The sequence below is a fragment of the Maylandia zebra genome, linkage group LG6 (assembly GCF_041146795.1).
Source record: "Maylandia zebra isolate NMK-2024a linkage group LG6, Mzebra_GT3a, whole genome shotgun sequence".
Classification (NCBI taxonomy): Eukaryota; Metazoa; Chordata; class Actinopteri; order Cichliformes; family Cichlidae; genus Maylandia; species Maylandia zebra.
The window spans coordinates 15,515,753-15,534,332 of NC_135172.1; the positions used below are offsets into that span (position 1 = coordinate 15,515,753).

At 42.6% G+C, this 18,580-nt stretch overlaps 1 protein-coding gene across 1 annotated transcript in view; it reads left to right on the top strand.

Moving 5' to 3' along the window:
* Positions 1–18,580, top strand: part of grin2ab (glutamate receptor, ionotropic, N-methyl D-aspartate 2A, b) — a 124,128-nt gene that overhangs the window by 15,343 nt on the left and 90,205 nt on the right. The window contains exons 3-4 of the mRNA XM_004568310.3: positions 16,620–16,844; positions 16,938–17,096. Coding sequence (XP_004568367.1) covers positions 16,620–16,844; positions 16,938–17,096 — 384 coding nt within the window. The remainder of the gene's footprint in view (positions 1–16,619; positions 16,845–16,937; positions 17,097–18,580) is intronic.

Consider the following 18,580-nt stretch of genomic DNA (forward strand, 5'->3'; position numbering starts at 1 on the left):
TTCTTACCTTGAAGATACAAACACGCTGATTTGATAAATATGTGAGCAAAAGCATTACCAGCAATTGGTTTCCCAATCCAAAACACATTTGCATACTAATACATGCCCATAAAATATAACATGGCAATCAAATGTCTGGGAGTATGACACTGCCCGATTGATTCTGCCCTCCTGATGATGTGGTGTATTAAAAAGAAATGGTCAGTGGAGCAGCTGAGATGCATCTTGGTAAATGCGATGAAGTTTTTAAGGCATCATCAAATAAAATGATGCTGTTACTTTCCTGAAAATCTTGGAGATGCTGTCATTTTTACCAGCTTTCCCCATGAATAGGACCTTGATCACTCCATGATTTAGTGTGTCACGTCCAGTCAGTTTTCATTCCTTTTTTCCTCCCTCAACATGATCTTGTTGAGAACTCTGCCAGGCAGCAGGATGCACAGGCCAAAAATATTCCCAATACAGCCACAGATCATCCAAAATATATTACGCCAGGTATAATGCTCCCTTCTGCGCCGGCGACAGGTGCTGTCTCAGCCAGACAGTGCATCTGGTGATGTGGGAATATTTGAAGCCTCTGTCGCCTTCTGCCAAGTGTAGTTTTTAACAGCAATGAGCAGCACATCAAAAACCATATGCTGACCAGGCTCCCGTGCTCAAACACGCATGATCAGGGATTGATTTCATGTCGGAGTCTGTCATCAAATGTATTATTTCACATCACAATATTTCAGATGCCGAATGTGTAAGGTTGCAGGTTTCAGCTGTCCATCGCATTCAAACACACACTAGATCTTCTCTATGTATAAAACAGAAGTGCGTACATCACTCTGCAATATCACTTCATTGCCCAATGACTCAAAATTGTGTCACCTTACATAATTACATTACTCCTGAGGTTTGCTTGGTTATTTGCTCTTATGTAAGAGCTTTGATTGGCTATGATTAAAAAACAGTCTCCAAAGTATAATTTCACAACAAAGATTAAGTCTTTTGTTTTTTCAGTACGTTCTGTGTCCTTAATGATGGATTTAATCCTTATGTTTGTAATTTTCTAATATCTGCTCGTTCCTTTAAGGCGCCTTATGTATTCAGACTCACCCTTGGTCAGGTCATAGCTTTTCCAACTGTTGGTCTTAAAGAAACCTCCTGTGTGGTTTTGGCAACGTGGGTTTGATCACTAACGCTGGAAAATTCCTTACCTGCCAGACTTCTGGAGACTGCACTCATAAAGCCCGTTAAAATCACACTCCAGCCTCTGTGCTTCTCTGTAGGCACTAAGAATTCAGTTTGGTAGTCCCGATTAGGTTCACGTCAAACGTGTGGGACTCCACATCAGCAAAATTAATTTATCTTTGTCATATCTGATCAAAGAATGCATTCATCAGATGTCTCTTCGTGTTCTTAAGCAAAATTTAATCTTGGAGTTTGTTGCCAAAGAGTAAGCTAGAGTTTGAGTTTTTTTCCTTGGATGCATCCATAGATGTTGACATTATGCAGCGTCTGAGCTGCCACAAACTGATTTCCAGTGCCAAATCTGAAGCACGTTCCCATCTGTTTTCAGAGCTTGTGCAAGTATTACAGTGTTTATGGTGACATTTTGGGAAAACGGCCACTACTGCTCTGATTAGAAGTACTGTGGCTTCTTCGGCACAGTTCGCTCCAGAAGTTTTCGAACAGTGAGAACAGTTGAGATGTGAACCTGCCCAGAAAAAATGTCCTTGGACAGATGAAACCAAGACCAGAATGATGAAAAGAGAAAACCACAGAGAAGGAAACAAACAGCTCATGATCCAAAGCATAATGCATCATCTGTCAAACATGGTGGAAGTAATGTTAGGGCATTGCCATGTATGGATGTCAGGTTAACAAGCAGCTACTGAAGGTGTGCAGCAGTAAAGGCCGAGCAAAGCATCTCAAGGGAGGAAACATATTTTTGCACAAACCATTGAGGGGAAACACTGGACCTACGAGAAGTCAGAAAACAACTAAGCGTAACATTCAGCCAGTAAAATACATTTTTCTTTTTAGAAATGTAAATTAAAAAATGCAATGTGATCGTAAGGTTTCTGTTTTTGTAAAACATTTGAAAATGAATTGATAACAAAAATAATTATATTTTAGCATTAAAAATATTGTTTTGATTCAGTTTCTGTTAAGCACTGTATTTGATATTGAGGAACTAAGAACTGGATCAGGTTCATATTGATAAGATTACTATCATGATTTTTAAAGAGAAGTGATTCTGACCTGGAGCTTTTAAAATTTGCAGCACATTTAGACCATGATGAGTGTCTCTGACGGGGGCATGGAAGTGAAAAGTACAAGCTGCCTGGATCATTTTTCATCGTTTTGTAGCGATAAACAAAACCTTTGATTTTTAAATGCCGTTACAGCACATACGCACACCTGCCAAGTTAGTCCCAAATTATCCCCAAATCAAATAACTGGAAAAACTATTGGAGAGTGCACGTTCTGCCAAGGTCAATGCTCTCAAGTTTGGAAATTCAGGAATAGGGAGTCAGATTCATACCACAAGGTAGGGATTTCTACCTTTACCAAGGCCCTACCTGTACACTAAGTTTATTTACATTGACCCTGTTAGGTTATGATTAATCTTGCAAAAATACTTCTACAACGGTACTGATTACACACGTGTCTCGGCTCTGTCATTCGTCCACAGATAATCACTAAACAACGTTCTACATGCATGAATCTGCTCTGCTGAAATCAGTCACTTTCTCAACTTTGTACAGAGTAATGTTCTTTAGACATTACGGCATTCTGCGGATTAATAAATGTCTTTGCTTTCATCAATAATGGATCGTGTAAGAGATTGGCGCACTTGTCATGCATGAAAACAAGAGCACGTTCGTTTTTTGGTTAAAAATTAAAGCGTGAATTTATTCCATCATTACATCAGATTGTCTAACAAGGCAATGATTGTCTACAACTGTCCTGTGTCATTTTAATGTTTCAGGTCCTTTTCAATAATTGATATCTAGAAAAAATCTCATTGTATATTCATAAGAGCGGGCCAGTCCCAGCTCAGCACGCTGCGCAGTGTTCTTGTAACCCTGCTGTTCTTACAGTTTTGGGTCAGACACACTTTTTACATGACCATTTTAATTAATTAACTTTGACTGGCAGCTGCTTCAGACATATGCAAAGAATTCTGACATGTAAACTAATTAGTTCTGGAACTAAAAAAAACAAACCAAAACAATCACAGTCAGACTTCATGCATCCCAAATACAGAATCCTAGATGAGAGTTAATGTTACCTTATAATAAGTCCTCTCTCCATCTCTCAGACAGCATCGAGCCTCAAAGACTACATTTCTGCACCTTGGCACACTTTCATAATAACTTTATTTTCCCTTTCTTTCCTCCCTCATCTTGTCTCACCTTTTGCCTTTTAGTCTCCTCCATAGGGGCTGCGTCTTTCTTACCTGTCTCTTTCTTGACACGGTGCTGCACAGAAACACAAATGCCCTCAAAGTCAAACTCACACAGCATATAGTCATAGCCACAAACACAGTAACAAAGAGAACAAGTGCAGGCCCCTTATGAATTAGACAGAATGTCCTTTTTGGTGTTTGGCATTGTGCTTGTTTTTTCATATTTATCAGCAATGAAATATAAATGACAGAAGTCATGCAGAGTTAACATATACCACATATATCCGCACATACAACAGTGACATAAAAAAAGAGGACTAAAAGAATTGGCTGAAAGTCTGCCCCCCTAACAGATGAGCACACATTTCTCAGAGTTACTGAAATTTTGATGTGGGATAAGGCTGTTGGGCTGTTAAAAGACTGCGTCTAGAGGGGAGCAGGCAGCAGGCAGCCGTTTTTATCGAGGACAAGCAGGAAGGCACTTGGAACTCGTGTCAATGTTAAACAAATAAAAGTGTGATATTTCAAACAAGCTCTTTCCACCATATTCTGCCATCAAATCAAGACAGCAAACATTTTTGTTTTGCAATTTAGTGTCTGGTGGGTGGATAATGATACACGCCGTACTTTAGCAAACGCACGACAACCCCTGGAAAAATGAACCGCGGCAATCGAAGGTCAGGAGAATCACATCGAAATGTGTAATTTGAAAGCAAAGATGTATTAAGATTATTCACAGGTGATGCACTGCACCTGTGGAAATGTGAAGCCGTGTCATCTAAGTGTTGTGCTGTGCACTTAAATGTGTTATTTTTGTTCTGGGATGTTTTTGATTTAATTCAGTAATTTTTAGTTTAATTTGTTTTCCTGACCATTTTCTCTGAGATTTATAAAATGTAAGATTGTAAAATATGAAATTTCTCTATGAATAAATGACTGTGTGATTTTACTGACAGCTTTACTTTAGATCGGGTGTCAAACATACAGCCCTACAAGTCAGAACCATCTCACCAAAGGGTCCAATGCAGCCCACTCAATGACTTTGGAAAACCTGAATATTTTAAATAAGAGAGCATAAATTGTGGACCTTTTATTGTAATTTCAGCAGTTTTTACAGTCTTCTTGCTGACAAAGACATAACACTGAGACTGCCTTAGTAAAAATGACAGCTTTTTAAAAAAGATAAACTTAGTTTAAATTAGATAACAAAAACATGCCTTTTTCACCATGTACAATAGAATATTTGTAAAATTCTGTGAATTCATAGGTAAATTGTGTTGTTTAATTACAGGATAAAGTCCTGTTTTTCTTTATTTCTAACAGTATAAACCCGATTAGCCCGATTTCATACAGCAGCATTTCTTTATAATATGGAAAAAATAAGACCAGCATTATGCTTACAATTACACTGTTAGCCCCTCAGCCATAAGGAGCTGATGGGGCATTGTTGTCATTCTTTGTCAGGCTGCCAAGAGGGGGGTGTGAACAACTGACAATTAACTTGAGAAAAACTCACTCAGGATTTTCAACTGGATACCAAAGGAATCTCAGTGTCCTTGACCTTAAGATCAAGGTCAGAGATCAAGTGTTTTTAAAAATAATGTAATCACATAGGATTATCTTATACCATAGCTGCATCTGCTAGGAAGGTGATGGGTAGCTGTGGCAGCCAAATAAATTTTTAATTCAGACATCTCAGGGACTGAATCTGTAGTTAAACTTTGTAACACTGAAAGTTGGAGCTCTTTTTTTATGCATGTTATTAAGCAATAGCTGTAATGGTCCAGCCTACTTAAGATGAAATTGGAGTACATGCAGTCTATGAAGTTAAATGAGATTTTCCCCCCTGCTTCAGATGTTTCTGTTCTTCAAACACGACCATGTGAAAGGAGTCTGATTGCGCTCATTCATTCTTCAACTCAAAGAACCTGAGCTATCGACAGCCATACTCAGTTACAAAATCAAGAAGGCGTTTCATTATAGATAATAATGTCTGACCCTAAGTTAGACATTCTGTGGTGAGTGACAGAAGATACTTGGATTAAATGTACAGGTTCCCCTTGAATGTGGACTTGGTCTTTTGGGGGGCTTTTTAGTCTTTATTGAGGTTGAACAGTGTAGAGAAGACAGGAAAGCAGGGAAAACATGAACGTAGATTTGAAACCAAACCTCTGTAATAGCCTAAAAGCATGTGGGTCAACCTGGTGCACTATATCCGTGCTTGTGGATTTGATGTTTGACTTTTCTATGATGTTAATTTAAAAAAGGAACAAGAAGAATTTTCAGTTCCTCTTAACCAATAATGTCAGAAACCCTTCCATGCTGCTTTAACTGCAAAATAAGAACCTTCATTAAGATGGACACAGCTATACTACACGGACAAAAGCACTGGGACACCTACACATTACACTAACAGGAGCTGCTCAGCCATGGAAAAACATGCCATGAAGCTCCCGGGACACACAGTTATTGCGCTGATGTTAACACCAGAGAAGGCTTGGAGGTCTGCAGATATTTATTCAGCAGAGCGTTGGTGACTTTTTCATACTTTTTATGGACTTTAACTTTATGCAATCTGCCACTTTGTGGTCTGTGCTGCTGTGGATCCTTCCACTTTGCAATATAACCAGTTATAGTTAGTCGTGGAAAATCTAGGAGGGAAGAAATTTCACAGACTAGCACACCTGAATTCAGTGGGCTGTTTGGAGCTACACACCCATGAAGTTTTGCACTTCATTGTGTTGACAGTGTCTGTGCACATACAAACAGACACAATGACTTGACACCTGCCGAACTCCTGAAACCTGCTCTCATGGTAGCGTCTGCTGATTTGTGTCTGTAAAAACATTTTGCACAGAATATACACACATACAAACATACGTACAAAAAAATTAAAACAAGACCAGCCACACCACATTAACACTGCATTCAAATTTATTAGGACGCACTATCTAGTCTCCTCATATGTTGAAGTAATTGTAAAATTGGCTGGGTGCACTTACAAGTACTATAAGGACTGTTTTTAATTGAAAATGACATGCTCAGTCCCCCGATGAAAGCCCAAGAAGCTGAGAGCTGCCAACATGCCTCGGAGCATTCAGTGACGCTGACTGGTTTGTTTTGTGCTGCTTGAAGTTTGCATTTTAAGGTCTTTGTAAGAGCCCAGAGCATTGATTAACAGCTCTATTGAAAATCTGCACAATGTTCGACTGCTTCTTCCTTTCTGTTTTCACAAAAGATGCAGCATGTGGATGTGTGGACCACTTAGAGTTGTTTGGCTTATAATTACTCTTGAAATGCATTAACTGATTCCACGTTTTAAAGCAAACGACCCACCACTAGAAGCACCAGCCCGTCAGTGTCATTTCCAGTTGACAAACTGATATGCTGATTCACCATGTCCGCATGCTGACTTTCAGTTCTTGGAGGCGCATTGATCTCACCCACCTGTTATTTATTTTGCTTGCTCTTTGAGGATAAACGGGCTGAAATGCATCATCTCCTTTTTGGTGCAGCTTGACCTCAGCGCTTTTCCTCCAACTGGCAGAATCAGCTAATCATTCTGCACAAAATCATCCTTTAATAAATGACCGAACAAATCTGAGAGGTGGGCAGAGATTCAAAAGGTCTGGAAGCAGGCTAAGCTGCACCTCATTACTAGGTTATTGTCGAGGATGCAGCCCAAGTAATTAAAAGGCAAACTACTGATTCTCCTCCTGTCTGATCCTGATCTCCACAATATAGGTTTGCTCCTGTTACCCGACGGATTCTTGTTCCATTTAACTCATTCAGTAATATCTGCAGAATTTCTCTTTATGTTGGCCATCTGTTTCCCTTTGTTTGCAGTCTTTATGTTAAGCTAAAGCAACTAGCCGCTGGCTGTAGGTTCTTACTTATCTGCTTCTTTGTGTCTGAAATGAATGGAGAGATTTAATTGGTTGCCAACAGATGGGGTAAAACCTACATAAAGGAAAGGCATAGCTGCAAAGTATCAAATACTTTTGATGTATATTATCACAATTAAAATGACATATCTGATGTAGATAATTCCAGCATCACCATTAAGCGCTCAGTGCCATGAATGTCAGCTGCAAGTGCTGTATTTCTAGTGACTTTTTTAAAATATCACTTTTATCAGCTAAAATTGATTTAAATGCTAAATGACAGACGGATGAATGTTAAGCTGTCAGTCTCATTTTTCATACCCATTAAATGTAGTGTGTAGTGTTTGAGAGTGTGTGTGTCTAAGTGTGTGTGTGTGTGTGTGTGTGTGTGTGTGTGTGTGTGTGTGTGTGTGTGTGTGTGTGTGTGTGTGTGTGTGCCTAGTTTCAATATTTACTCGCCTTGCTATAAATTTCATTCAAAAAACACTTTCTCTCTTTAAGCATTCAGGTTTCTCACGATACTTGAACCTGAAAACAAGCAGATTATGGGCAAATACTGCAGTCTTACGGTGCTAAATTCAGCTGTCTGTCTACAAATTGTCTCTTAGGAGTCCTTAACAAATCAGAAACATGCACACGCATTGATTTATTTACTGTCTGTGCAGCAGTGAAAAAAAGAAGAAACATCCATTGAACGATATTCACCCCTTCCAGCCATTTCCTTTCTGTAAATCTGACATTGATACCTAATGATAGTGCTTGCCACTTGTTTACCTGCATTAGACCAACTCCACACCACGTCTGACATGTTTACAGCAGCCAGCGTGCCCGAGATGTTGGGTGACTTCGTGCAGTTCTGCTCCCATCAGTCACACATTAGCGTCTCTGCCTTGCCGAGGTCTGTGTAAACATCACAGGCTACAGTCGCTCTGTGTCCAAACTCAATAATCTATATTAGGGTGACAGTGCACTTGGCTCAGTTAAAAGACAAGACTGTAAATGACTCAAGACATTTGCTGATTCACACTGATTCAAACTTACTTCTGAAAGGTAGAATTTAATGCATATATATATATGTATGTATATATATATATATATATATATATATACAGGGCAGCTGGATAGCGTAGTGGTTAAACTACACGCCTTTGGAACAGAGGATCGCAAGTTCGATTCCTGCCTGGGGCGTCTGTATCCAGTAAGGGTCCTAAGGCTAGACCCCCTATGCTAAGCAAGCCTACCGCAGACATGAGCGAGACAGATAAATATGAAGGCATGCCGGCTCGGACGTCGCCCGGATCAACAAGGTCCGCGTCAGGTGTTGAGGAACCAGGGCACCCTGACGAAAAGTGGGCTACTGGAACAAGAAGGCATCGGTGGGCAAGGGACGAAAACAGGGCGTTGTTGGAATGCTACTACGCAAGTAACCCCGGCGGAAGGGGCTACATGAATAGGATGAGGGACCTATGGATTCTTCGATACCCAACATCCACAATGACGGCGAAACAACTAGTAGCTCAGTGTTCCAACATTCGAAAGAAGGGACTGCTCTCACAGCTAGAGATTGACGAGGTACAACACAAATGCTACGGCAAGGAGGAGTCAGGACGCCAGGTCAGGGGGGAGATATCATCACCCCCACCCGAGATTGGGTACATAGCCCCAAGTGCGATAGGAGAAGGATCGTTGAGTGCGAGAGGAACTGACCTGAAAAATAGGATCATGGCCAAGCTTGAAACCTGGATCCCCCGTAGCCGGTTACCAAGATTACGTGAAGTACCCTCTGAAGGTCTGCTAGATGATGTTAATGCAGCACTACGGGCAATACCTACAACCACGATTACCGACACTAACAAGCTGATCTACAATACGGCAGCAGTGATCAGTGAGATGCTTGGCTACAAGTTGAACAGCCACAAGGGGCAGTACCCTCCATGGAGAAGGAGGCTAGAGGGCAAGATCAAAGTAGCACGGAGGGAGGTTAGCCAACTAACGGAGTTGCAGAAAGGTGCGACAAATAAGGTGCCTAAGAAATACAGCAAGCTGTCCATACCTGAGGCCTTGGAAACTGCCAAGCAAAGACTCACAGCCTTGGCCAGCCGCTTGAGGAGGTACACCAGAGAGATAGAAGGCAGGAGAATAAACCAGCTGTTCTCCACAGAACCAGCAAAGGTGTACTCTCAGTGGCAAGGGAACAATAAGAGAACAGCACCACCAAGGCTGGAGACGGAGCAATACTGGAAGAGCATATGGGAGAAGGATGCAACCCATAACGGCAATGCTCAGTGGCTAGAGGATCTGAGGGCAGACCACAGCGACCTCCCTGAACAGGGTCCAGTAACCATCACAGTGGCAGATATCCAAGAAAGGGTCTCCAGTATGAAGAGTTGGACAGCACCAGGGCCCGACATGGTTCACGCCTACTGGCTGAAGAAGCTGACTGCACTCCACGAGCGTCTGGCAGCACAAATGAACCAGCTGCTAGTTAACGAAAGACACCCAGAATGGCTAACTGAAGGCCGGACGGTCCTGATCCCCAAGGACCCCAAGAAGGGACCGGTCCCCTCCAACTACCGACCAATAACCTGCCTCAGTACTACATGGAAGCTCCTGTCAGGCATCATATCGGCTAAGATGAACAGGCACATGGGTCAATACATGAGCGGGACACAGAAAGGAATTGGCAAGAATACCAGAGGTGCAAAACACCAGCTACTGGTAGACAGAACAATCAGCCGAGACTGCAAGACCAGACTGACCAACCTGTGCACTGCCTGGATTGATTACAAGAAGGCCTATGACTCAATGCCCCACAGCTGGATACTGGAATGCCTAGAATTGTACAAGATCAATGGGACCCTAAGAGCCTTCATCAGGAACTCAATGGGGATGTGGCGTACAACACTAGAGGCCAACTCCAAGCCCATAGCACAAGTTACCATCAAGTGCGGGATCTACCAAGGAGATGCTCTGTCCCCACTGCTGTTCTGCATAGGCCTGAACCCCCTCAGTGAGATCATTAACAAGACTGGCTACGGATACCGACTACGGAACGGAGCAGTTGTCAGCCACCTCCTGTACATGGATGACATCAAGCTGTATGCCAAGAGTGAACGAGACATCGATTCACTGATCCACACTACCAGGCTATACAGCAATGACATTGGAATGTCGTTCGGACTGGAGAAGTGTAGTCGGATGGTAACAAAGAGAGGGAAGGTAGTCAGAACTGAGGGGATTGAACTACCAGAAGGCAACATTGCAGACATAGAGGACAGTTACAAGTACCTGGGGATCCCGCAGGCAAATGGGAACCATGAAGAGGCCGCTAGAAAGGCTGCAACCACCAAGTACCTGCAGAGGGTCAGGCAAGTCCTGAGGAGTCAGCTGAATGGTAAGAACAAGATCCGGGCCATCAACACATACGCCCTACCCGTGATCAGGTACCCTGCTGGGGTAATAGGCTGGCCAAAGGAGGAGATAGAAGCCACTGACATAAAGACAAGAAAGCTCCTGACCATCCATGGAGGGTTTCACCCCAAGTCCAGCACCCTGAGGCTGTACGCTAAGCGGAAGGAAGGGGGCCGGGGACTGGTGAGTGTCAGCACCACAGTCCAGGATGAGACAAGGAACATCCAAGAATACATTGGGAAGATGGCCCCAACTGACCGAGTGCTCAGTGAATACCTCAGGCAGCAGAAACCCAAGAAAGAGGAGGGAGACGAGGAACCATCATGGAAGGACAGGCCCCTGCACGGTATGTACCACCGGCAGATAGAGGAGGTGGCTGATATCCAGAAATCCTACCAGTGGCTGGACAAAGCTGGACTGAAAGACAGCACAGAGGCACTAATCATGGCAGCACAAGAACAAGCTCTGAGTACAAGATCCATAGAGGCTGGGGTCTATCACACCAGGCAAGACCCCAGGTGCAGGCTGTGTAAAGATGCCCCAGAAACAATCCAGCACATAACAGCAGGGTGCAAGATGCTAGCAGGCAAGGCATACATGGAACGCCATAACCAAGTGGCCGGCATAGTGTACAGGAACATCTGTGCCGAGTATAACCTGGAAGTCCCGAGGTCAAAATGGGAGATGCCCCCAAGGGTGGTGGAGAATGACCGAGCTAAGATCCTGTGGGACTTCCAGATACAGACGGACAAAATGGTGGTGGCTAACCAACCGGACATAGTGGTGGTAGACAAACAGAAGAAGACGGCCGTAGTGATCGATGTAGCGGTTCCGAATGACAGCAATATCAGGAAGAAGGAACACGAGAAGCTGGAGAAATACCAAGGGCTCAGAGAAGAGCTCGAGAGGATGTGGAGGGTGAAGGTAACGGTGGTCCCCGTGGTAATCGGAGCACTAGGTGCGGTGACTCCCAAGCTAGGCGAGTGGCTCCAGCAGATCCCGGGAACAACATCGGAGATCTCTGTCCAGAAGAGCGCAGTCCTGGGAACAGCTAAGATACTGCGCAGGACCCTCAAGCTCCCAGGCCTCTGGTAGAGGACCCGAGCTTGAAGGATAAACCGCCCGCAGGGGCGTGCTGGGTGTTTTTTTATATACATACACTGTATATATACTGTATATACAGTGTGTGTATATACTGTATATATACTGTATATATATGTGTGTATAAAAAGGCAAGCTCAGAGTTTTTTTTCTTTTTCAAGGATTCCACACCTTTTAAAACATTTTCCTGAAATATGCCCCTGAAGACGTCACACTGCCATCTGCAAGTTTTTTCCAACTGAGACACAGTTTAGCACAGACTGGCTGGTAATGTGACGAGCATGGTTAGCTTCTCACAGTAGTATTGCAGCCAAATAAAACTTAGAAACAATAAAGGTGGGTGGCCAACTCTTCTTTTAACTTCTGTGCACTATAATCTTTCCAAACGCTGAACTGCTCTCTTCAACAGAGACACGGACTCCTTTTTCTTCATCCTTCTCATATATGTATGCATTATGCACTGGCTGCCAGATTCTTAAGACAACGCTGCTAACATTGCCAGTCTCGTCAAGTCATAAGCAAGTATGAAAGCCGACATCAGTGCAAGTTTTTTTGACGTGCGTGTTATTTATCGACCGGGTGCATCGGCCTGGAAGCGCAGTATGAGATGCAGCTTGTGTGCATCCAGCTTGTGTGCCTCTCTTCTTAATGCAAATGCAATTAGCATTTAAGGGACTGCGCAGACATCAGAGGGAGAGTGCACATTTTGTGGTCGACTACACATTCTGGTACATTTATTAAGGCTCGCCCAATAGTCAGGGGTCAGCGTTGGGAGGATGAGTCTCAGATTTGAAATGAGCTGTTAAAGGAAGGTTGTGCAGAGTAGCAGGATGGAAAGCTGAGATCATTAAAGCTGAACTTGAACTTGACACCAGAGCTAATTCGAGCGAAGCCACTGTGGAGATTGTGATGTTGATCTTGATCTAAGCTGCCGTGGCTTTTATTTCCCCAAACATTTTATGTTCCGAGTGACTCCTGCCTCACATGCTCCAGTAATTTTCTAACTTAGCGTTTAATCAAGACCTTAGTAAATGGTTCGGAAAGTTAAAAACTTCCTTTAATGGGGGACCTTTATTTCAGTATCAGCACATTTTTATTTGCTTTTCTAGGCTTGATTTCTTTCTTGATTTATCACCCCTCTGCATCCTAGTTTCACTGTTGAGGTGCATCTTTGGAGATCTCGTTTACAGGCGGAAAGCACCTAAAGACAGTCCCAGTTACTGATAATTAGCTTCTGCTTTAGAAAATCAGACGCTAATTTCATGCAGATTGCCAGTTCAAATATGCACATAAATCTGGCCCTGACACTAATATTTTAGAACCGGGTATTACAGGGATAAACATACCAAACTGAAAATATATATATATTTTTATGATAAAAAAAGAAGCTTTTATGTATCACTCACACTAGAAAGAGGGTGGTGAGATATTTTAGTTTGGAAGTTGTTGTCCTGTGCTACCACCGGGGCTGTGCATATCAAAAGAAATGCTAATATGTTTTAAGTTATTGAACCCTGAGAGTGCGGAGAACAACCTACCGGTTTGATATAATGCAAAAAACCCTGCGTTTGTGCTCCCGTTAATGTGCAGTTTAACGTTTTCTCTCGCTAAAGAAACTCGCCCTTAAGCAAAAGTAGATTTAATAGCGATCGCTGCTACATGCTTTCTCAGGAAAAGGGCAACACATTTCCCAGGTGTTTCTGTACCAATACCGTTGAGAACAATATTATTGCTACAGCATGATGAAGAGGAGCACTAAAGAGGCCTGTTCTACTGATTTGTTATTGGACTCATTTTCTTCCTCCCTCTCTAAGCTCTCCACTGCAGCTGCATTGTTGCTGACCACCGATTTGACCATATTCGAAATCTGACTGTATAATACAATGTTGAGCTCTTACACTGCACTGAACACTTGACATAGGAAGGTTGTGCCTAAGGAGGTAGAGAAGGCTGGGCGCTAATCAGGAGGTCGGCGGTAGGGGTTTCGATCACTGGCCCTTCCAGTTTCTGAGCACGATGCTGAATTCCAAATAGCCCTGATGGAACCATCAGCGTGTCAATGTGATAGATGAGAGTTTCATGTGTGTGAATAGATAGATTTGAGTGGTTAGTCAGGTTAGTAGGGTGCTATATAAATGCCTGTCAGCTTTACGCATATGACAGCAGATCCTTAGTTAGAAAAATAGCAAGACAAATTTGATCAACTCTAACACGAAGCAGCATTTCCACACGCACAATTCAGATTTGTATGACAGATGCCTAAAAGAGAATCTCCACCAAAAACTGTTTGCATATTTGTGCAAATGACTTTTGTCACTTAAATTCCGTCAGTGACTGACTAAGCTTAATCTGTTACAAGAGGCCTCTGAAGGTTTAAGGAGAGATATCGAGTGGAATACCACTTTAAGGTATTTTGGGGAAACAGCCGTATAACCAAGAGCATAATTTGTGTTGTCATGTAGAGGCACTATGTAGGTCTGCTTCATTGGCGATGAATGAAAGGATGAAATTGTGGACTGATAGATTTAAGCAATTACGCCCACATGAGCTTTATTTAATAGGAGTTGGGGCTAACATTGTTGAACCACAAAATGTGCTTATATCCGAGGAAAATCACTCTGGGTTGTGTTACAGCATGCACGCAGACATCCTCTGATTCACTGTCACTGAAGCTGCGGCTTGAGGGGCCCGTTAATGCGAGATCCTGCTCGAACATTGGGTGTGTTGTCTCGATTTTTGACAGATACATCATTTTCACAAATCTAGATTCAAGTTCAGCTACGAAAACAAAATTTTTTGTTCTTTTAGACGAGGCTTATTTCCTGCTTGGAGGCAAACTTGTTCAATTTAGAAAGCATGTTTAATAATCACAAATGAAAAAGCTCCTTGCAGTCTGTTCCACTGCAGTAAATCAGCCACTGGGGGAAAAAATAAAAATTCCTTTTCATAGTCATTTTTTTAAAGAGTGAACACCAATTTTTGTTGGCAGAGAATTATCTCACTGAACATTTTACTTCATTAAGATCTTGCTTGGCCCTCATCTGGCAACATTAGCATGAATGCTAACAGTTATCCCTCATGACACATCACAGGAGTCAGAGGATGTGATTTTAAGCACAAATGCAAATCCTCCAAGACAGCGTGAGCACTCAGTGACCCAAAACGTTGACCGTTTTGAAAACTGCGGTGCAGCACACTCTGACTCCCAGTTATGTTAGCTCTGATGCTAACTCCAGGGAAAGTTAGTGTAATCTTGTCCCATTGGTTGGAGCTGACACTAATTCCCTGGGACAGGAGTGTAGCGGTGTGTGATTTAGCGGCGTATGCTAAGTGCTGCTGGAGCTCCGGGCTAGTATGTGGGCACCAGGGCAGAGAGAGCAAGCTGGGAAAGTACTGCCTTCACTAACTGGCCTGATTAGACCGGGTGTGAGATGACATGGATCAGATACACATACTAACCCAGCTGGAAAGACAGATTGGGAAAAATTAAATAAAAAGAAAAAACAACATGAGTGCATTAAGAGAAAATGAACAGATACGGATGATTAGGAGAAATGGGTGGAAAGTTAAAAACCAAGAGAGGGGAAAATGAAGAGATAAAAAGACAGTAGGTTAATTTTGTGGACGTGATGTTTCCTCCTGGGGTGTTTTTCAGCTCTGCTGGACTGTGGCGGTGTAAGAATTTGGCTGAGATGCAACGTAGCATTTGCATCATGGTTTCATTAGCTCTCATTCAGCCCAAGGCATTTCACACTGCATTTCCTCTACTCATCTGCTTCTCTTAGATCTGCTCGTATTACAGAAAAAAGAAGGTAATACAGAGTAAGCTGAAACAGGGAGCAGGAGCTTGTCTCAGACTAGAATTTGGTTAGGATATAGAGCTAAAGAGCATTTTCATCTCAGCAAATGTTACTGATTGATGCAGACACTTGTGTGGGCCTTTAGCACTTTGGTTTCCTCTCATATCCCCCACCCCAGGAATGAGGTAAAATCAGATTATTTATTTCGGGGTTATTTTATCTGTTAATAGCTGGCACTTTGCTGTGAATACTGCCTGAAGGCATAGATTGTGTTCAAATAAAAGCAGACAGTGGAAGGGAGATTTGGGGCATCTCATGAAGGCCGATTAGCGGTTAGTTAGGTTTAGCCCTGGTCTCCATGCGGTTGCCCACTTTGACACTGAAAGAAGTTATTTTTGAACACTAGAGGACAAAAAGAGGATGATGGGCTTCTAGTCGCAGTCATTTCCTATCATCTAATCTTTGGTTTTGCACTTGAGATTAATCATTAAATGCATCTGAGTCACACTGTGTTTAGATAAATAAAACCCAGTCTGTGAGAAAGCTTTGATATCACTTCTGTGCCTTTTGAAGACATGTGAATACACTGCCAAAATTTATCCTGCCTATTAGGGAGTAAAGTACTGTAGATTTGAACATGTTCTTGTTTTTTTATGACTCAAAATCATTCTTTACATTAAAATAGTAAAGATTTCACTTTTTGTGGCGGAAACTGTGTGACTTGTTGGTTATTTTACTTAAAAAGTCTTGGCTATAGATTTTATGATCTCCAGGATTATTATTTTAAGATTTAAGATGTTCATAAAATATGAATATACAGGTATTTTCTTACCTTGACAGTGCACGGTGCTGCATCTCTCATCTGCACCTGTGACATGCTGCTGATAACAGGCAGAATTTGTCAAGGTAAAGAAATATTGTTACAGGCTCAGTATATGAGCCCCGCCATCATTTCAGGAGTAAAATGTTCTGTTACTGGTTCTTATTTGTATTGATGTGTGTGTGTGTGTCTGTGTTTTACAGGGTATAATGGGTGTAGTGGGCTGGATGTTGCTCCTACTTTCCCATATGATGGCGCCTGTGGCATCCCAAAAGCCCCCAGGGCTCAGCGTGGGCGTGATCATGGGCCAGACGCGCGCCGTTATCGACCAGGATCTCCGACCACCTCGGCGCCCCGAAGATGCGCTTGATGTTTCCGTGGTCACGCTGAAGATGAACCAAACAGACCCAAAGTCTGTGATTACACAGGTGAGAAACGCATTGGCATTCACCAAGCATTACACACATGAATGCATCGCCTGCCACAAACTGATGCAAGAGTTTGTTTTACTTTGTCCCAAGGTGTGTGAGCTTCTTTCTCGCACTCGTCTCCATGGCATCGTGTTTGCTGATGGCACCGATCAGGAAGCCATTGCCCAGATCCTTGACTTCCTGTCCGTTCAGACTCAACTTCCAGTCCTGGGAGTCCACGGAGGCTCCTCTATGATTATGGCTGACAAGGTCAGTGACCTGACGCAATGTTGGCCATTTCGAGGACACACATGCAAGGCGGACTGCTTTGCATACATCAATGTTTGTTTTTTGGAAGTGAAAATAAGGACCCCAATTAAGTTTTGTTTTCCAGATGTTTGTGGCACTGATATAGTCCATATAGTCCACTTGGTTTCCAATATGAAAAATGTTAAGCTCCATGCGTTACACATGTGAATTGCATGCTCTCAGCTGGTAGGTACATGAGTAAAAAAATCATTTGCTTCCAGTGAGTTACTTTGGGGATGCCTCTTTGAGGTTGTTTGTCTTATAAATGAATGCTCTAGATGAGAAAATAATACACTGGGAGGTTTCTGAATGATGTGTGTGCTATCAACAGCTCCATCAGATTAGTGTTTGTTTAAGTTGAAAGTGGAAATGCTGCTGTCAAAGTTAAACAGAATTTTAATTGCTCTGAATTGATGGCTGCTATCACCCGAAGTAATTTTATGTTAATTAGGCTTTTAAAAGGTTACAAAGTGCACATTTAGAAGTGAGGTGTTTGTAAGGTCAGAAGACGCCTTTGCATGGAGCACGCTGCATCCTCTGGTACATCATTTTTATTTTAGCAGATGATCAAGGATTGTTTAAATATGTAATAATGCATTTTCTGCTTTGTCTAGAACTGGGCTATGCAAAGCCTAACCCCCCACCCCCAAAGAAAACCAAAAGAAAGAACAAGAAAAAGAAATCCTGAGCTGTATGTAGCTGTATCATGTCTAGTGCTCAGTGGATGCAAGAAAAAACAAAAACGACAAAACAACAAAAAAACAGATTTCTAGTTTTAAAAGAAAAAAGAGGAGATATCTTTTAAGAACGGGTATTTGTGTGTGTGTGTGTGTGTGTGTGTGTGTGTGTGTGTGTGTGTGTGTGTGTGTGTGTGTGTGTGTGTGTGTGTGTGTGTGTGTGCGTATGTGTGTGTGTTTATTTTGGTGCGGTGCTCAGTGCAAAGTTAAGGATGTACATTGCTTTCTAAGCTGAATTCTCTCTCTGGTGCTGGCTCTGTAGACCTCGCTGACTGACAGACAGACGGACAAACACAACTGGTTCTTTAGCTTTTAAATCTCTCAGGGCACAGCAGCCAAAACACAGGAACCAATAACTGCCGCAGTACAGCAGCCTTTTGAAGTGCTCCTTGACGGGGGATGCAGTGCGCGAGCGTGTGCGAGAGAAAAAGACAAGAAAGAAGGATAACAGAAATGAGGAGTGAGGTAAAGGAGACAGAACTGGCTTGAAGGTGAGGGGGTCTGTGGTTGTAACGTGAAGGTCAGCAGTTTGGACTCCCCGCTGAGTTTATAACGATAGGGGAAATAAATAAACGAAACTTTTCTCGCTCTCAATCGCTGCCGTTAATGTTCCATTAAACAGGGTACTTAGCCCCCGACTGCTCTAATTGAACAGCTCGGTGGCCAAAAGTACAAGAGAGCGGTCATTTCTGGCAGCTCCCAGGTGTA